This window comes from Pseudorasbora parva, chromosome 21 (genome assembly GCF_024679245.1).
Source record: "Pseudorasbora parva isolate DD20220531a chromosome 21, ASM2467924v1, whole genome shotgun sequence".
Classification (NCBI taxonomy): Eukaryota; Metazoa; Chordata; class Actinopteri; order Cypriniformes; family Gobionidae; genus Pseudorasbora; species Pseudorasbora parva.
The window spans coordinates 22568317-22584027 of record NC_090192.1 but is presented as its reverse complement, the minus strand read 5'-3'; the positions used below and the strand labels follow the sequence as shown (position 1 = coordinate 22584027).

The 15711-nt window shown below is 40.8% G+C and overlaps 1 protein-coding gene across 1 annotated transcript in view; it reads right to left on the bottom strand.

Moving 5' to 3' along the window:
• Positions 1–327: 327 nt before the first annotated feature.
• Positions 328–15711, bottom strand: part of wnt3 (wingless-type MMTV integration site family, member 3) — a 41809-nt gene continuing 26425 nt past the window's right edge. Inside the window, exons 2-4 of the mRNA XM_067430742.1 lie at positions 11991–12232; positions 5882–6147; positions 328–1168 (exon numbers count right to left, since the gene is read on the bottom strand). Of these exons, the coding sequence (XP_067286843.1) occupies positions 689–1168; positions 5882–6147; positions 11991–12232 (988 nt within the window). The 3' untranslated portion in view covers positions 328–688. The remainder of the gene's footprint in view (positions 1169–5881; positions 6148–11990; positions 12233–15711) is intronic.

Genomic DNA, 15711 nt, shown 5'->3' with positions numbered 1-15711 from the left:
GCCTTTTCCCATTTGCACCGCCCACAGCATTCTACGCTAATTTATCGATTGCATCCCAACTGCTGTATACAGCAAATTAACAGAAGTTTCGTGTTATGTAGCAAACGGCAATATGTTCCACGTTTTGAACATTTATGATTATAGGGAATGTGGTAGTAGTGTACAATATGTCCTTGGATGAGGAAACCTCTGAGACCACGAGGGAAAAGATGAGCATTGCATTGGATTCAGTAGTATAGCAGGGCATATTTCGAGACCCAGCATTCAGTAGTTAACCGAGAGTTTCTCGTCGTCCTCCCTCGCTCCCTCCCTCCCTCCCTCCTCTTGTTCTTTCATGCGTGCCTAGTGTCATTGGTTGTAGGTGAACATATCCCGTTTCGGCCCCTGGGCAGTAGGGCGAGATGATCAGAGAGATGGTGTTACAGATAAAAAAGACTGAATGATAACAAGGCATTTTGTTCTTTTGCAGAAGTAATGCGTGCCACAAAAATAGAGTGAGAGGAATGGCAGTAGTAACCATGATGCTCATGGTGGGCTTCTTTTGGGGCAGATCAAAAAGGGCACATTAGTAAAGAGTTCTACCACAGAAGTGCCACTATCGTGTGTGTGTTCTCAGTCTCTCCCTCTCCTTTTCTTGCTTTCCATCGTTTAGTGTCTACTAGTCCCTTTCTTCCTCTACATGCTGCTCTTACTTACACGTGTGCACGTCGTAGACCCTTACACACTCCTGGCAGCTGACATAGCAGCACCAGTGGAAGATGCAGTGGCATTTCTCCTTACGCTTTTCTGTCCGTGTGTTATGGCCACGGCCGCAGCACAGCAAGTCGCAGCCCTCGATGCCATGCGACGACACGTTGCAGACGCGGTCACGGGTACCAAACGAACCCGTCTCCGGGTTCGGCTCGCAGAAGTTGGGAGATCCCTCGTAGTACACCAGGTCTCGCTCGGTGGGGTGTTTGAAGAAGGCGTATTTGGCGCGTAGTGTTTCCACCCAGCCTCTGGACTCCCGGTGTTTCTCCACCACCATCTCGGAGGCACTGTCGTACTTGTCTTTCAGGTAGTCCCCCAACAGCCTGAAGTCAGGCTGCGCCCACCAGCAGGTCTTTACTTCGCAGCTGCCTGACAGTCCATGGCACTTACAGCGAAGGTGCATGTTTTCCAGGATGGTCTGGAAAAGAGAAAACATTGGAAAATTGGGTTTTATTGCAAAGTTTACTCATTTGCAGCAACCATTGAACCTTCGACTCAAAAAAAAAAAAATCCCTCTCCCATATGCCATTTAAAGACCCTGTCTCATTGCCATTATTAACTCTTCCCCTGCCATTGACGCAAACCATTTTTCCACCATTATATGGTAGGGCTTGCTATTGCACATCTTTTGAAAGAGTACAGATTCCCTGGAACCAAACAGAGAAGAAGCATAAACAAGCGATCAAAGCTTTGCCTGCATGTAACCCATAGACTGTAAAAAAATATGGACGTAGTGTCCGTGACCTCACCCATAGGATTCCTATAAGCCGTTCTGAAGCTCAAAGTAGGGGCGAGCTGGGAGTTGCCATCTTGCAAACGAGTCATCGCGTGTCACTTCCAGGTAACAGAAAATGGGCAAATAGGCGGGATGTGGGCAGAGCTTGGTGACACAATGACTATAGACGGTCACTCAAAGCATGCCCCTAATTATGCAGAACTTTAGGGCTTTATATAACGTAAACGAATGAGTTATAAAAAAAATTCACCCTCCTCACAGTTGTCATGAATGTCAAAATTAGCCATATAGGCCAAAACCACAATTTGTACCAGGCTGTAAACATGTTTTTTCTCTAACATGGAGCTCAATGAGATTCTATTCCCTTCTGGAGCCTGTCCCTAATGGCCAGTCGATGAACTGCAGTTTACATTACTTCCGTATTGGCTTCAAGAGAAATCGCGGGAGGTTGCCGCTTGATCTTAGGGTTTCTGACCCGGGTCCCTGGCGTGGGAGGCAGGTGTGTTAAAATGGATGCTCTTACTGGCAGTGTTAGGAAGGTTACTTTGGAAATGTAATAGGTTACAGATTACAAGTTACCCTATTTAAAATGTAATCAGTAGAGTAACTATTTCAATTACTTTATAAAAGTAATGTAACTGATTACTTTTGATTACTTTTCTAACAGATGTTTTCAACTATTAATCATATTCAAACATTTAAACCAGTCCGGGTTAATATTACAGTAGTATTATGTTGTCTTTTAAAATCCTTCACCACTTGAATTAAGATGATGATAATTTAATTTTAAAGCACACCACAAAATGAGCACCTATTTTTACTTGATGTAACAATCAAAAGCATCAAAATAGCTCCACATTACTGAACAGCCTTTTTAATGGCAGTAGGCATTGTGCACATAAAAAACAGACAAAGCAACAGATTAATATTATTCATATCCTAGCTTTTTACAAGAAAATATTGAGATAGCACCCTTTGCAATTGTTAACATTTTCAAAAATTACTGTAATTACACTTTTTTTTTTCTCGGTAACTGTAACAGATTACAGTTACATTTATTTTGTAATTAATCTACGTAACGACATTACATGTAACTAGTTAATCCCCAACACTGCTTACTGTTCTACATCCGTTACACTCATCCCTCTAAACAAAACTCCCATCCGGATTAACGGCCCCAAATGTAACCAGTTCGACTCCACCCACTCCGAGCGGGATTCGAACTGGGGTCTCCAGCGTGCGAAGCTGGTGCTAACAAAGAGGCTAAAGATTGCAGTCGTCAGCGGCAGTCGCTAAAACGCCTCTTGATGCCAGGGGAGTGAGGTTTACCCAGATCTTACTGGCCTGGTTATACGCATATATCAAACATTAAACCTTTTGTTCATTTCTAACATTAAACAGCAAATATGTAAAAACTGCCTACTTTACTGAATAAAATGTCGACCGAGGAAGAAGTATAGAACTGCAAGCTTTGGTGTGTTGATGGAATCAATCTACTCCATGTTTGGATTATCGTTCTTAATCCGATCCGGTCGTAGTCTCTGTGTTTGTGGGGTTTCAAGCCAGAGTATGTGAGTGGAGAGGTTGCTTTTTGGAACTCATGAGTCTTCTCTTGCTCGAGGAATCGCTAGGGTTTATTTAACCAGTGATCACATTTAGTCTGAAACATTGCTTCTTGTTTAAGAATTAAACAGTCATAGTACATATCAAACGTCATCACTCTAACAGCATCTTTATTATGTGATTTGGTTTGATTATTGCCTGTATTGTCCCTCTACCCTTTCTAAAGCAGATTTTTAAATCAGAATTCCAACAACCTGGACTACATGTTGTTCTGCATGATCTCAGGCCACAGGTGTTGTTCAGGTGCTGAGCGTGCAGACAGGCCCTTGCAGTTCTCGTCTAATTCTCTTCTGAAGTCGCGCTTAATGGAGTATGCCATCGGCGCTATATGTCTTTGTTTTGGTTTGTTTGCCTTAATTTGCTCGCTATATTTAGCTGCAGAATTCCCCAGCTGTGGCGGAAGGCAGGTGTTTGCAGGTCCCTGGGGGTCTAGTTGGGGCCAATGACATCATGTCCCGAACTCTTTGGGCCCTGAGCGGGTCCCTCAGGCTGCGTCGAAACAATGGAGTATGCGAGGGTCCTGACTGTCTCAGTGCCTGCTCCTGTGGTCCCTCGCTGATCAAAGCGGAGGCCTGTTGCAGTGTGGTCTCGCCTATTGCCCCTTAAGCACCTTTAACGCAAAAGACTCCAATTCTGAGTCATGACAGCAGCAGTGATGGGCTAAACCCTGAACCCCAGTGTTATTCTTCCCTCCCTACCTTCTTCAAACCACCAACTGAGTTTACACCTCTGTCACGGATTCAGTACAGATGCAAGTTATGAGAGGCATGAAAGGATAAGAGAGGTAATTACCCAGTAATTTCTCATGAAAATACCAGTTTTAAAGTTGAAAGTCTCTCGGAAAAGGGATCAGGAGATATTTGACAGATCTGCGGTGCATTAACACCTTTGTGAACTGTGGGGTAAGACCCACCCAGGAGCGGCACAAGTACAGCTTTGTTCTTTGTTTGGTTATCATGAACCTGATGGCTTAAAGGTGAAGTGTGTAATTTCTGTGGTACTACCGGAATCACAATTGGTTTCAATGGCCTGATCTGGTACAAAAACAACATTTTGCTCAGCCAATCGTGCGAGTTTGGGGCAGAACTGCCTGTTTGTCCGAGCAATGACAAATGGAGGATTTAAAAGAAGGCATTATTTTGCATTTCTGTTTGGTGTGGCGCACAAATTAAACCCTTCACCTGAAGTGATTTCATAAATTTAATGTGTATTCTCAGCTCATCTCTTTTCACATTACATATGTCACCCTTCGGCATGTAAACAGCAGACACAATATTGAATTTCCAAATTGTAATGATGATATCCAGTGTCATTAAGCAGAGGGAGATATAAGCATACCCAAGTAAAGGAATACACAATATGGCACAATACACAAAGTATTTAGGCACCTAAACGTCATGATACTCAATTTAAGCTTGTAGAAATTAATTCATAAATATCAACATTATAAAATTAAGTGAAACTACTCAAGTTTTTTGATACTGGTGTTCCAATCATGCACTGGAGCTTGAATAATTAAGTTTGATTTTTCACTGTTTTACAACTCTATTTAACCTTTTTTTATCATTTCTTTTGTTGTTAGGTTTAGTAACTTGCCACTTTTGTGACATTCTGTGTCTAAGTAAAGCATACACTTTACTTCACAGTTTAATTCACAGTTTAATTCAGTGTGATATTATTTGAGTAAAAAGTGTTGCAAAGCAAACTTCAACTAAGTAGAAATAAAGCAACCCTTTACTGGCCAAGTTAGTAAAATTTATTTTAAAAAGTAAAGTTAATTTTACTATTTTTTTTTTCAGTGAACATGACATCCATGATGCTTAAAATCCTGACTACAAAGTACACAAGGCACTATTCAAAAGTTTGGGGTTTGTAAAAATGTTTTATATTATTGAAAGAAGTCTCTATACTCACCAAGGCTGCATTTATTTATTAAAAAATACAATAAAAACAGTAAAAAAAAAAAAAGAGAGAAAAAAAGTCCTGTTTACAGCATTAAAAATGTTACACGTACTTAACACAGCATTCGTTTTAGATTTACAGTATATGAAAATGTTGTCATTTATTCTAGTGCTTTTAAACCATCAAGCTCGACAAGACATAAACGCCAGTCAGAACAATCTGAACCAGTCCTAAATGTGGCATTTATTATAACGGGTTTATGTAAAGATTGTTTACTTGAAGTTTACTTAAATTATAAGTAATTTTTCAAGCCTATTCAATGTTAAAAATCATGGATTTCAATTATAATTTAATGCTAAATGGCAAGTATTGGTATTCGTCATACTGGCCTTCATTCATACAGTACTTAGTAAAAAGATGCCATTAACCACATTATAATACACCATTTTCGTTGCTTTTACATTCATTTGGAGTTTCAATGTGATATTTTAATGTTAGGTTTGATCAATCATGATTTATTACAGAAAAATGTGTGATTAGTTTTTTAATTTTTTAACCGTTTGCCAGCACCAATTTTAATATTACTAATGGCGCTAATCTTTGGTCATATAAATCTTCTGAAATCATTCTAATATGCTGATTTGGTGCTCAAGAAACATTTAATATAATTATTATCGATGTTGAAAACAGTTGTGCTGCTTAATTTTTTTTGGAAATGCAATATACTTTTTTTTAAGATAGAACCCCCTAAAATATATATAACTTTTGAATATTATAGTGTACATATGGAATAATTCATATAAAATAGCATAGAATATTTACAATCAACATTTTTTTTATTTTTATGAATTTGTTTAATGAGGTTCTTACCATCCGTCCAGCCTCGTTGTTATGCCTGTTCATGGCACTCCGGGCATCTGGTCGGTTCTCACGAGCGTCGGCAAACTCTCGAGACACCAGAACCCCAAACTCAGCATCTTCACTGCAACCACCCCACTTCCATCCCTCTCCGGGCGGGCCTTTATGATGGGAGTCACAGCCACACATTGTGGAGGTCCCCTCTGCGCACGAACGGGTCACTGCGAACGCCACTCCAGCTGAGGCAATCGCATGAACAAATGCAGATTCTCTTGTGGCTTGAGAGAAGAAAGAGAAGTGATTTTCTTTGGTGACGTTTGTGTAAACATTTCTTATGACTGTTATAATAAGTTTTCCATATTCTTCTGACAGACACACTGTATGTCCTGGACAAAAACCTAGTTAGCTCCCTACTTCAATGCAAAGACTGTTCTGAAAGGTAGGCAACTTAATTATGTTGCCTTTTAAAGGGATAGTTCACCAAAAATGAAAATTCTGTCAGTGTCCATTTCCCCTGGTATTATCTGGAAACTTTGACTTTCTTTATTTATCTTCTTTTGTGTTCCACATGAGAAAGTAAGTCACATATAGGTTTGGAACAACATGCAGGTGCGTAAATGATGACTATGTTTTGATTTTTGGGTGAAAAGCAGCATTGTGTGTATTCTTTTTGGAGAAAGCAGTCCCAGAATGCAGTGCAATGAGCTCAGGGGAAAATCCAAGATGGCGGATGGGTTGTGCAAAAAATGAATTATAAAGAAACCCCTATTTTTACCCCATTTTGTGAGTGCACTATAAATGTATGCCTGCTACAGTAGAACTTTGTTAGGAGTTCTTTTAAATCATTTATTATAATGTGTGTTAGTAATGGGCATTTTTGGTATTTGTTTTCCTTTCGAGTACTGGATAGCTCGGTAAAATTATACATTGATTATTTGGAGGGTGGTTGAGGGTGGAGGCTAAACCCAATCAATCAAATCCAATAGGACATAAAATTAATATTACAACTTACATCTGCATAAAAGGATGCAAATGTGCATATGAACTTGACCATGCTTGTCTGAATGTGTAACTCCTGTTGTGGATGCGCTCCTCCCCAAACAACAACGTTGAAACGGGCAACAAAAGCACAAAGAGCTTATGTAACAGAGGCCAGCTAGTAGTTGCTGTGCGAGTAAACCTGTGTTGGAGTCCCGTTTGGAGCGGGCGGTTTGAACAGGAGGGGTTAAATTGGTGCCGTGACCCGGATGGGCGTGAGGTTTAGGGGGCTGAGTGTAACGGAGACCAGCTAGTAGTCACTGTGCGTGTAAACCTCACTCCTCTCACCTCAAGAGACGCTCAAATGACTGACACTAGAGGTTGCAGCCTTAGTCTCCTTGATAGAGCGTCCAACTCTCATGCCGGCGGAACCGTGTTCGAGTCTTGCTTTGAGCAGGCAGTTCGAACAGGAGGGGTTACATTGGTGCCGTGACCCAGGTGGGAGTGAGGTTTAGGGGGGTGAGTGTAACAGAGGCCCGCTATTAGTCGCTGTGCGAGTGAACCTCACTCCTCTGACCTCAAGAGATGCTCTAGCGACTGACACTAGAGGTTGCAGCCTTTAGCCTCCTTGTTAAAGCGTCCGACTCTCATTCCGGCTCTCATTCTCTCATGCTGGACATCTTTCACTTTACTGTATTTTCATGATCTAAGTTATTACAGGCATAATTTAGCGCTTTCAAAGCCATAGTTTCACATTAGTTGTCCGGTCTGGACTTTCCGGCATGCTGACCTACCGCAAAATCAATTAGACTTTCGGTACTGGCCAAAATGCTGCAATAACAATCAGAAAAAGATAAATCAATTTTTCTAGCTGTCAAGGAGTCAAGCTGATCATCGGTTTCTATGATCGATTGCCGCTGTCAAGTTTGAGGACTTATGCTCGTCATGTATACTGCTCTCCACAGAACAAACTGCCTTTAAAGGACAATAAAGTAGAAATTCTAATGGCACATTGGAGGTGTTGCATATCGAGAGCATTCCAAATCAGTCATTTATGAGGGTCCACAACAGTTAAGGATGCTACGTTAGACTGCAAGACAGCTCGCTCCGTTTTGGAACTGAGCTAGTCTATCCGGAGGCTCTTGTAAAAGGTTTGAAGGAGATCCCTGCTTTTTTAACTGCTGCCCTTGCAAAAGTCTCTCATCTATCCGTGCTGTGTCTTCAGGGCATGTATCATTTTCTGTGATGAGCTCTGGAATATACCGACGAGGTGTTTGAGTGCTGCGCTGTAAACGTCTTTGACAGCACCGGGACGATTGTTGATCATGTCACTTGTGGCTAATGCAGCCCGAGGTTGCGCTGACGTTGTGTCATCTCAAAGGTGTGCTGGTTTCTCTCTGGATAATGTTTCAGGAGCCCCCCTCCCCGAATCTCCCACCGGTCCGAGCCCCGCGGCCACGTGTGTGAAAGCCAGCAATAAGTCTGCGTGTTTGGTTTCTGAAGGCATGTGCTGAGAGATGGAGTTACGCCCCCTTTGAATGCAACAGCTTATTATGTAACCAGACACCGTCGTTTCACAATCGCAGCACACTTACTGTGGCTCACCAGTTCTCTTGGTCGCCACAGGAAAAAAATGCAACTCAACCAAGCCAATACAAATTCATCACCCCAAACATTTAAGTGCCTATAATCACAGTGGTTCTCAGACCAAGTTTGTCAGGGATCAGTAAGACCTATAATGGTGTAAGATTCTCTAAAGGAGCGCCCACACACATGGAATATGCTGTATTGTGGGTAATGTGAATTTGTGACCAAAACTTGTGCCCTGTTTACAATGTTGTGTTTAGATTATAGTTGTCATGGTAACATGGTATTGTTTTAGTACATTAATTATGTAAGTCTGTCCAGCATTCCTCCTAAACAAAATCTTGGATGTATTTTGAGAATTTCAACAGTTTTTTTCATGCAGTAAAAGTCAGTGAGGCTCAATACAACATTGAATACCACTGACGGTAATTGTGAGGACACAAAAGGAGACTTTTTTTCAAAATACCTTATGCGGTTCACAGAAGAAAGAACTTCATACAAGTTTCAAATGATGTGTGTAAATGCTGACAGAATATACATTTTTGAGTGACCTATTCCTTTAAATCTATAATACACTGCCATGAGCACCATGAAAAAAAAGATCTGTGATTGTTATTCAAACTGCAAATTGAAGCGGTAGAGAGTTTCATTTTAATCCAACCACAATTGTCGAGAACAATAATCCAAATTTGAGTTTTCAGGGTTTTTTTGTCAATGTAGCTTTGAAGTCAACTTCAAGCATCCCATAATGCCTATTTCTCTACTATATAGTAAAAAGTATTCATAAAACAGTTTGAGAAAAGTACCTGGATACCCTACTACATTTGAAATTGTGAAATTACTTCCTTGAAGTGACCATTGCATGTTCCCTTCACTAATGACCCTGTGGAAGGACCCTTCGTGAAGGGATTCAGTTGTTCACTTTCACTTGGAATGCTCCCACAAATGGCGTCTCCTTCACGAAGTGCCTTTCAAGGGTGCAAAAACGGTGTTTGGAATTCACCATGATTGGCAGTGAAGTGGCGCAGCTTACACAAGTCCCATGACAAAGCCAACATGCAGATGGAGCACGCTTGGATTTCGTTCATAGTACACATTCATACTATATACATAATATTTTTAACAGCTTCAAAAGTTTGTTCCTCTTCCTCAGTTTGTGATTTTGGACATAACACTACTGTATATGCTAGTATGCTCCTGAAAGTCAACAAAATTAGCATTTAGCATATATACACATTTATAAATATACTTTCTCTTCCAGAAAAATATTGTGCAGGATGTCATCTACACATATTTTTGTCTAATCAGATCTCTCTCTCTCTAGAATGAGAATGTCTCTGATTAGCAAGTAGCAAATTATGGTTCGCAATTTACATAACTAAAACCGTAGGCTATTGAGGATAAATCTGAATTTGTCCCACCCAAACTTCCTGTTTCAACAGGAAATGCATGGGCACAGGACAGAAAACTGTGTTCATCAAGCAATTTCACAGGGTCTTTAAGACACTACGGACGTCCATTGCTGTCTAGCTGTTTCTCATGAATTTGCAGACTCATCTCACCCCTGGTATTCTTGTTTTATTCTTGCAGGAAGTTCATGTCCGCACACATAGACAAACAGTCCTTTTTTAATAAAGGTTGTGTTTGGGCGCGCACCTCTCTGGGTTTGCTGCCAGAAGGAGGCCCAGTTGGTTCTGGCAGGCCCAGCTGGGTTCACCACAACAGAGAACTGTGAGCTCTGGGCCCCAGGAGCCCTGGCCAAGGGCCAAGAAGAGCGCAGCTCCCGCTACCTGCTGGGTCCATGAATCCGCCTTTGTCTCTGTGTTGTCACACCGTATTACCCACACAAAAGGGCCCAGCACCCCGCACCCCATAGCCCAGTTCAGCGCTGCCCAGAGCAGGGGCTGGCATTCCCAAAAAGGAGCGCCCCCCACCTCCTGTGTCACACATACACAAAACACACATACATCTCATACCAGCCACTATGCCAAAAATATTCCAAAGCATTAAAAAAATCCAGTTAGCACCCATCAGGCCAATCTGAACGCAAGCAGAGAACCTTCTTCCTTATCTTCACCTCATACTGTCCATCTCCTTCATCCTCTCCTTATCCCCCTCTTGAGTTCCCCCTGCCTTCCACCTCTCTTCCTCCATGATGGGGAAGGATGGGAGATTCCCTTTCAGCCTGCTTTCATGACACAGTCAAAAGGGCGTGTGAATGGGGCGTCCGTGGGAGCCGGGCGGTAAGAGGCACACAGGGATGGCTCATACTGGCCTTCATGCACAGTAGGGGTCGAAGTGAACCCTCTAGCCCTTTTCTATTGCTTGTAATCTCATTTGGCCTCCCTTCTCTTTCTCTCTCTCTCCCTCTCTCCCTGTCTCTCCTTCACATACTGCCTGCTCCTGCCCAGGTCCTGCACTGCGGATAACTGCTTTAGCATCTTAACCGCCCAGAAAATCAGAAAAAAAAAAATCAGGTCTCTAATTGAAAATTTTCTAGTGACTGATCACATCTAAATTTTTCAGTTAGCCAATTTGAATTTCTGTGAATTAATGCAAAAATGTGGCCTGATGTGGTCATATTCAATTCTAGTCAGAATTTGACTGACCTAAAAATTTTGTGGGCGGGGCTAAGTTCGGCTGGCATCCAGGCTAGCAAAAATGTTTAATTTCAATTATTATAGAAGTATGTATTAACACTTGACTCATTACTATCGAAAACCTTTCAAAAATGTCAAAAGTTTACAATGACTTCAGTAATTATTGGAAAGTTATCATGAAAACAGATCCAAATAATAAGTAATTAGATTTAATAATACCTGAATCACCATGAACTTCATTTTAGAATGAATTATACATAATGCATAATTCACATTAATTATGAGCCTGTGTATATAGTAGTTATCTTTGAGGTATGAAACAAATAGTAGTTATTGATTTAGTTAATAGTGAACTACAACGTTGGACTTAGCCCTATTACTAACTCATTTATTAATCAAAGTTTCTTGTTAGTTAATAGTAGTAATACTGCATTACTCACGTATTACTATATAGTTATTCATTAATGATGGATCAGTATTCTAAAGTGTTACCCTAAAAAATTCAAAATTTAAACTATGACTTTAATTTACTTGTTTTGCCGACTATTTTAGGACATTTACTTGCATTGGGAGAGTTTGTTACACATTCTAGCATGCTCTCATATGGTTTTGTTTTTATTGTATGTGTAGTTGTAAATCGAGTGAACTAAAGTAGAGTAATCGTCTATTTATGATTACATTATTTAAAACATTGTAAGCCCAATAAAGTCTTGCGGTATTACTTCTTTCGGTATTACTCCATAATATCATCAACAATAATATTTTTTTTTAAGTTCACTTGCCACTAAACCATGGTTTGCTACTAGCCTGCTGCAACTTTTAGGAGTACACTACTAGCATATGGTTGACCTCAAAGCAAATACACCTAGACTAAAAACAGTTTTGGTATGTAGAAAGAAAGTTATTATTCTCTGTAATGGCAATTTAAATACTTTATGTGTGCTGTTAACGCATACCTTTATCAAGTACTGGTCCAAATATGGCTAGATTGTCCTTGATAGTGGTGCAGTTCCACCTGCGGCCACGGAACTGGTGCTGACATTCCTGGATTCCCAGTTTGACTCCCTCCGCTACACTGGGCATGATCTCAATGTAATTGCGGCAGAAGCGCAGTTGTTTTGGCACCAGGCCAGGTATGGAGCCACACAGGATGGGTTGTGATCCTATGGATGAGTACTGCTGCCCAAGGGCCAGGGACCTGAAACATAAGTGCGAAGATTAGAGCCACGTCTGGACACATGACAAAGTCTTCTACTGGAGGAAAGTCAGAGGAATTACGTAATCTAATCTTTGACTTAATGTGTATTTTTTTGTCACACCATTATTATGGTTTGTACAGTTTGCATGTTAGTTTAGTATTATATGTAGATTGAATGTTAGTTTTGGAAAGTAGTGATCTAGTCAGTTATTATTATAGTTATTATACCATCTCATAGATTATCAGTTATATCCCTGCAAGAGGTGGGTTTTTTTCTCTGTGTGGAAAATAGTGAAAGCTTAAGATATTTATGTCTTTGCCGATCCAGTTTTTAACCCAAATCTTTTTGTGTGTGTGTCTGTGTCATTAGATATTTGGCTGTTGTGCGTGTATTCATGTGTGTGGTTGTGTGCAGTAGCTGAGCTGACAGCAGATTCCGCAGAGATTTCCTTCTGCTCCAAACAGTGGGTAAGGCAACGATTTCATGAACACTTCATGGAATCAGGCCCAATCTATTAGTTATTTAGATACGATTGTACTTGCACACTGATAATTCATTGAATTGCCATCTTTCTCTGTCTAATATAAGAATAAAATCACACAATTGTAATTACGCCCTTGTGTTGAGAAGCATACTTTAATAATAGGTGTAACCTTTACTCTCTTTGCTGATTATTGCATATTTAAAAACTGTGCGTGTGATCTGTCTGTTCGATAACATATGCAGAACACACACGCTCTGACTGGAGCTGTAATAAGTCAAATATTCAGTGTTGTAAATCCTGTCAATGTCTGGAAAAGATTCAGTTGTACAGCAGAGGAATCTATTAGCAGTTCTGTTCTCATTTTCTCACAGACAATGCTATAAAACATATCTGCATGAACCTCTGAACCTGCTGACTCCTGTGTCGCATTCTGTAAAAATAATTTAAACATGTATAATACAAAAGTTCAGACTATTACTTCTGATCGGATGAGCCAGTGCCATTCTTTAATGCGCTAAGTACCTGCCAGCCTTAAAAGTCTACAGCTAGGATAATGAACAGCAGATTTTTATTAAATCAAATTATATTTTGAACATTTTTGAACAGCTGTCTTTTATTATATTCGGTGGCCACCAATTTATAAAACAATATGCCGTTTAAGACCCCTCATGATTAAAGTTATTAATAAAAAGGAAGTAGCACTTTCCCCCCCCCGTATTGTGACACATCTGATTATCAAAAATCCTGTTTTTTTATGAATTGGTCATTGATTTTATAGAACAGGTCTAACTTTGCTGTTAATTATAATAGACAGGCAGGTTTATGTAGTCAAAATGATGAAGTCTGTTGTTTCACCGGAAGGTCGCGTTTGACATGTAAATTAAGAATTGTTAGATAAAAAAAATTAACTGTAAGAATATACACTATATTGCCAAAAGTATTGGAACACACTTCCAAACCATTGAATTCAGGTGTTCCAATCACTTCCATGACCAAAGGTGTATAAAATCCAGAACCTAGGCATGCAGATGCTTCTACAAACATTTGTGAAAGAATGGGTTGCTCTCAAGAGCTCAGTGAATTCAAGTGTGGTACCGTGATATTTTGCCACCTGTGCAATAAGTCCATTCAACTTCCTCACTACTAAATATTCTACGGTCAACAGTTAGGGGTATTATAACAAAGTGAAAGCAATTGGGAACAACAGCAACTCAACCATGAAGTGGTAGACCACGTAAAATCACAGAGCAGGGACAGCTCATGCTGAGGCGCACAGTGCGCAGAAGTCACCAACTTTCTGCAGAGTCAATAGGTACAGACTTCCAAACTTTATGTGGCATTCAGATGAGCTCAGATTAGAACAGTGCATAGAGAGCTTCATGGAATGATTTTCCATGGCCAAACAGCCGCATCCAAGCCTTACATCAACAAATGCAATGCAAAGCTTTGGATGCAGTGATGTAAAGCACGACTGCACTGGACTCTAGACCAGTTGAGACATGTTATCTGGAGTGACCAATCGCGCCTCTCTGTCTGGCAATCTGATGGATGAGTCTGGGTTTCGTTGTTACCAGGAGAAATGTTTTTGCCTGACTGCATTGTACCAAGTGTAAAGTTTGGTGGAGGGGGGACCCACCAAGTCTGGTGTGGGGTTGTTTTTCAGGGTTTGGGTAGGGCCACAGTTCCTGTGAAAGGAACTCTTAATGCTTTAGCATACCAAGACATTTTGGACTATTTCATCCTACCAACTTTGTGGGAACAGTTTGGGGATGGCCCCTTCCATTTCCAGCATGACTGCACACCAGTGCACAAAGCAAGGTCAATAAAGACATGGATGAGCGAGTTTGGTGTGGAGGAACTTGACTGGCCTACACAGAGTCCTGACCTCAACCCGATAGAACACCTTTGGGATGAATTAGAGTGGAGACTGTGAGCCAGGTCTTCTCGTCCAACATCGGTGCCTGACCTCGCAAAGATTAGATTACACAATGTGCTTCTAGAAGAAGGGTCAATAACTCCCATAAACACACTACTAAACCTTGTGGAAAGCCTTCTCAGAAGAGTTGAAGCTGTTATAGCGGCAAAGGGTGGGCCCACTCCATATTAAACCCTACGGATTAAGAATAGGATTTCATTGAAGTTCATGCACATGTAAAATATAGTATATCACACGAATTATCACATACATAATATTAATTACCTAACAATTTCCCAAAACGTAAAATAGCTATGAATTGCCATCAGATTGCATTGGTGTATATTTTACTTTCATGCTGACTTTCAATTAGTTTCAAGTCTTCACACAAGAAAACCCTTTAACTGATCATAAATGGGGGTCCCAATAGAAGAACTATAATTATATATAGTATATATAATAATATATATGTCTTTTGTATTTTTTCCATCCCTATTAAGTTATACAGCTGCCCTGAGTGTGCAAAGACAGTATTCCATGCTTTTATGATGAGATATGCTGCCTGGCAGAGTTGGCATAGATGCTAGCTGTCTTGTGGGCCAAAGGTTTACCTGGTTCCCCCTTCGGGCCAGTGGAGGATCACACCTATTAGAGATCAGCCGCTTATGATGACCTCAGGCCCCCTGCGGGGTGCAACCCTATCACAGCGCCAATCTCTCTGACAGATGAGTGTACTGCTGCACCCCTCGCACACAAAAGCCGCATCATTGAAGTCAGGAGAGAAAAATCCCCCTCAGAGGCTTCTCTGCTTTTCTTTAGCTCTCCTCCCTCGCTCCAGTCGTACATTCTCTCCGTTTGATGTTGTGTGAAACCGTGAACACAGAGCTGGGAGATGTTAACGGGCTGCCAGGTATCAGAGTAGGTGTGAGAGGTGAGTTTTTGTATCAGAGGAGCCGAGAGCCTTGCATTGAGATAATTTGCGTTGTCTTGCTGCCTTTGATGCATCACATGGGTGAGTCACGGCACCGTCAACTTTGTCATAAGGGTTGACGTCATAACGCTGAGGTTTTTTTTGTTTG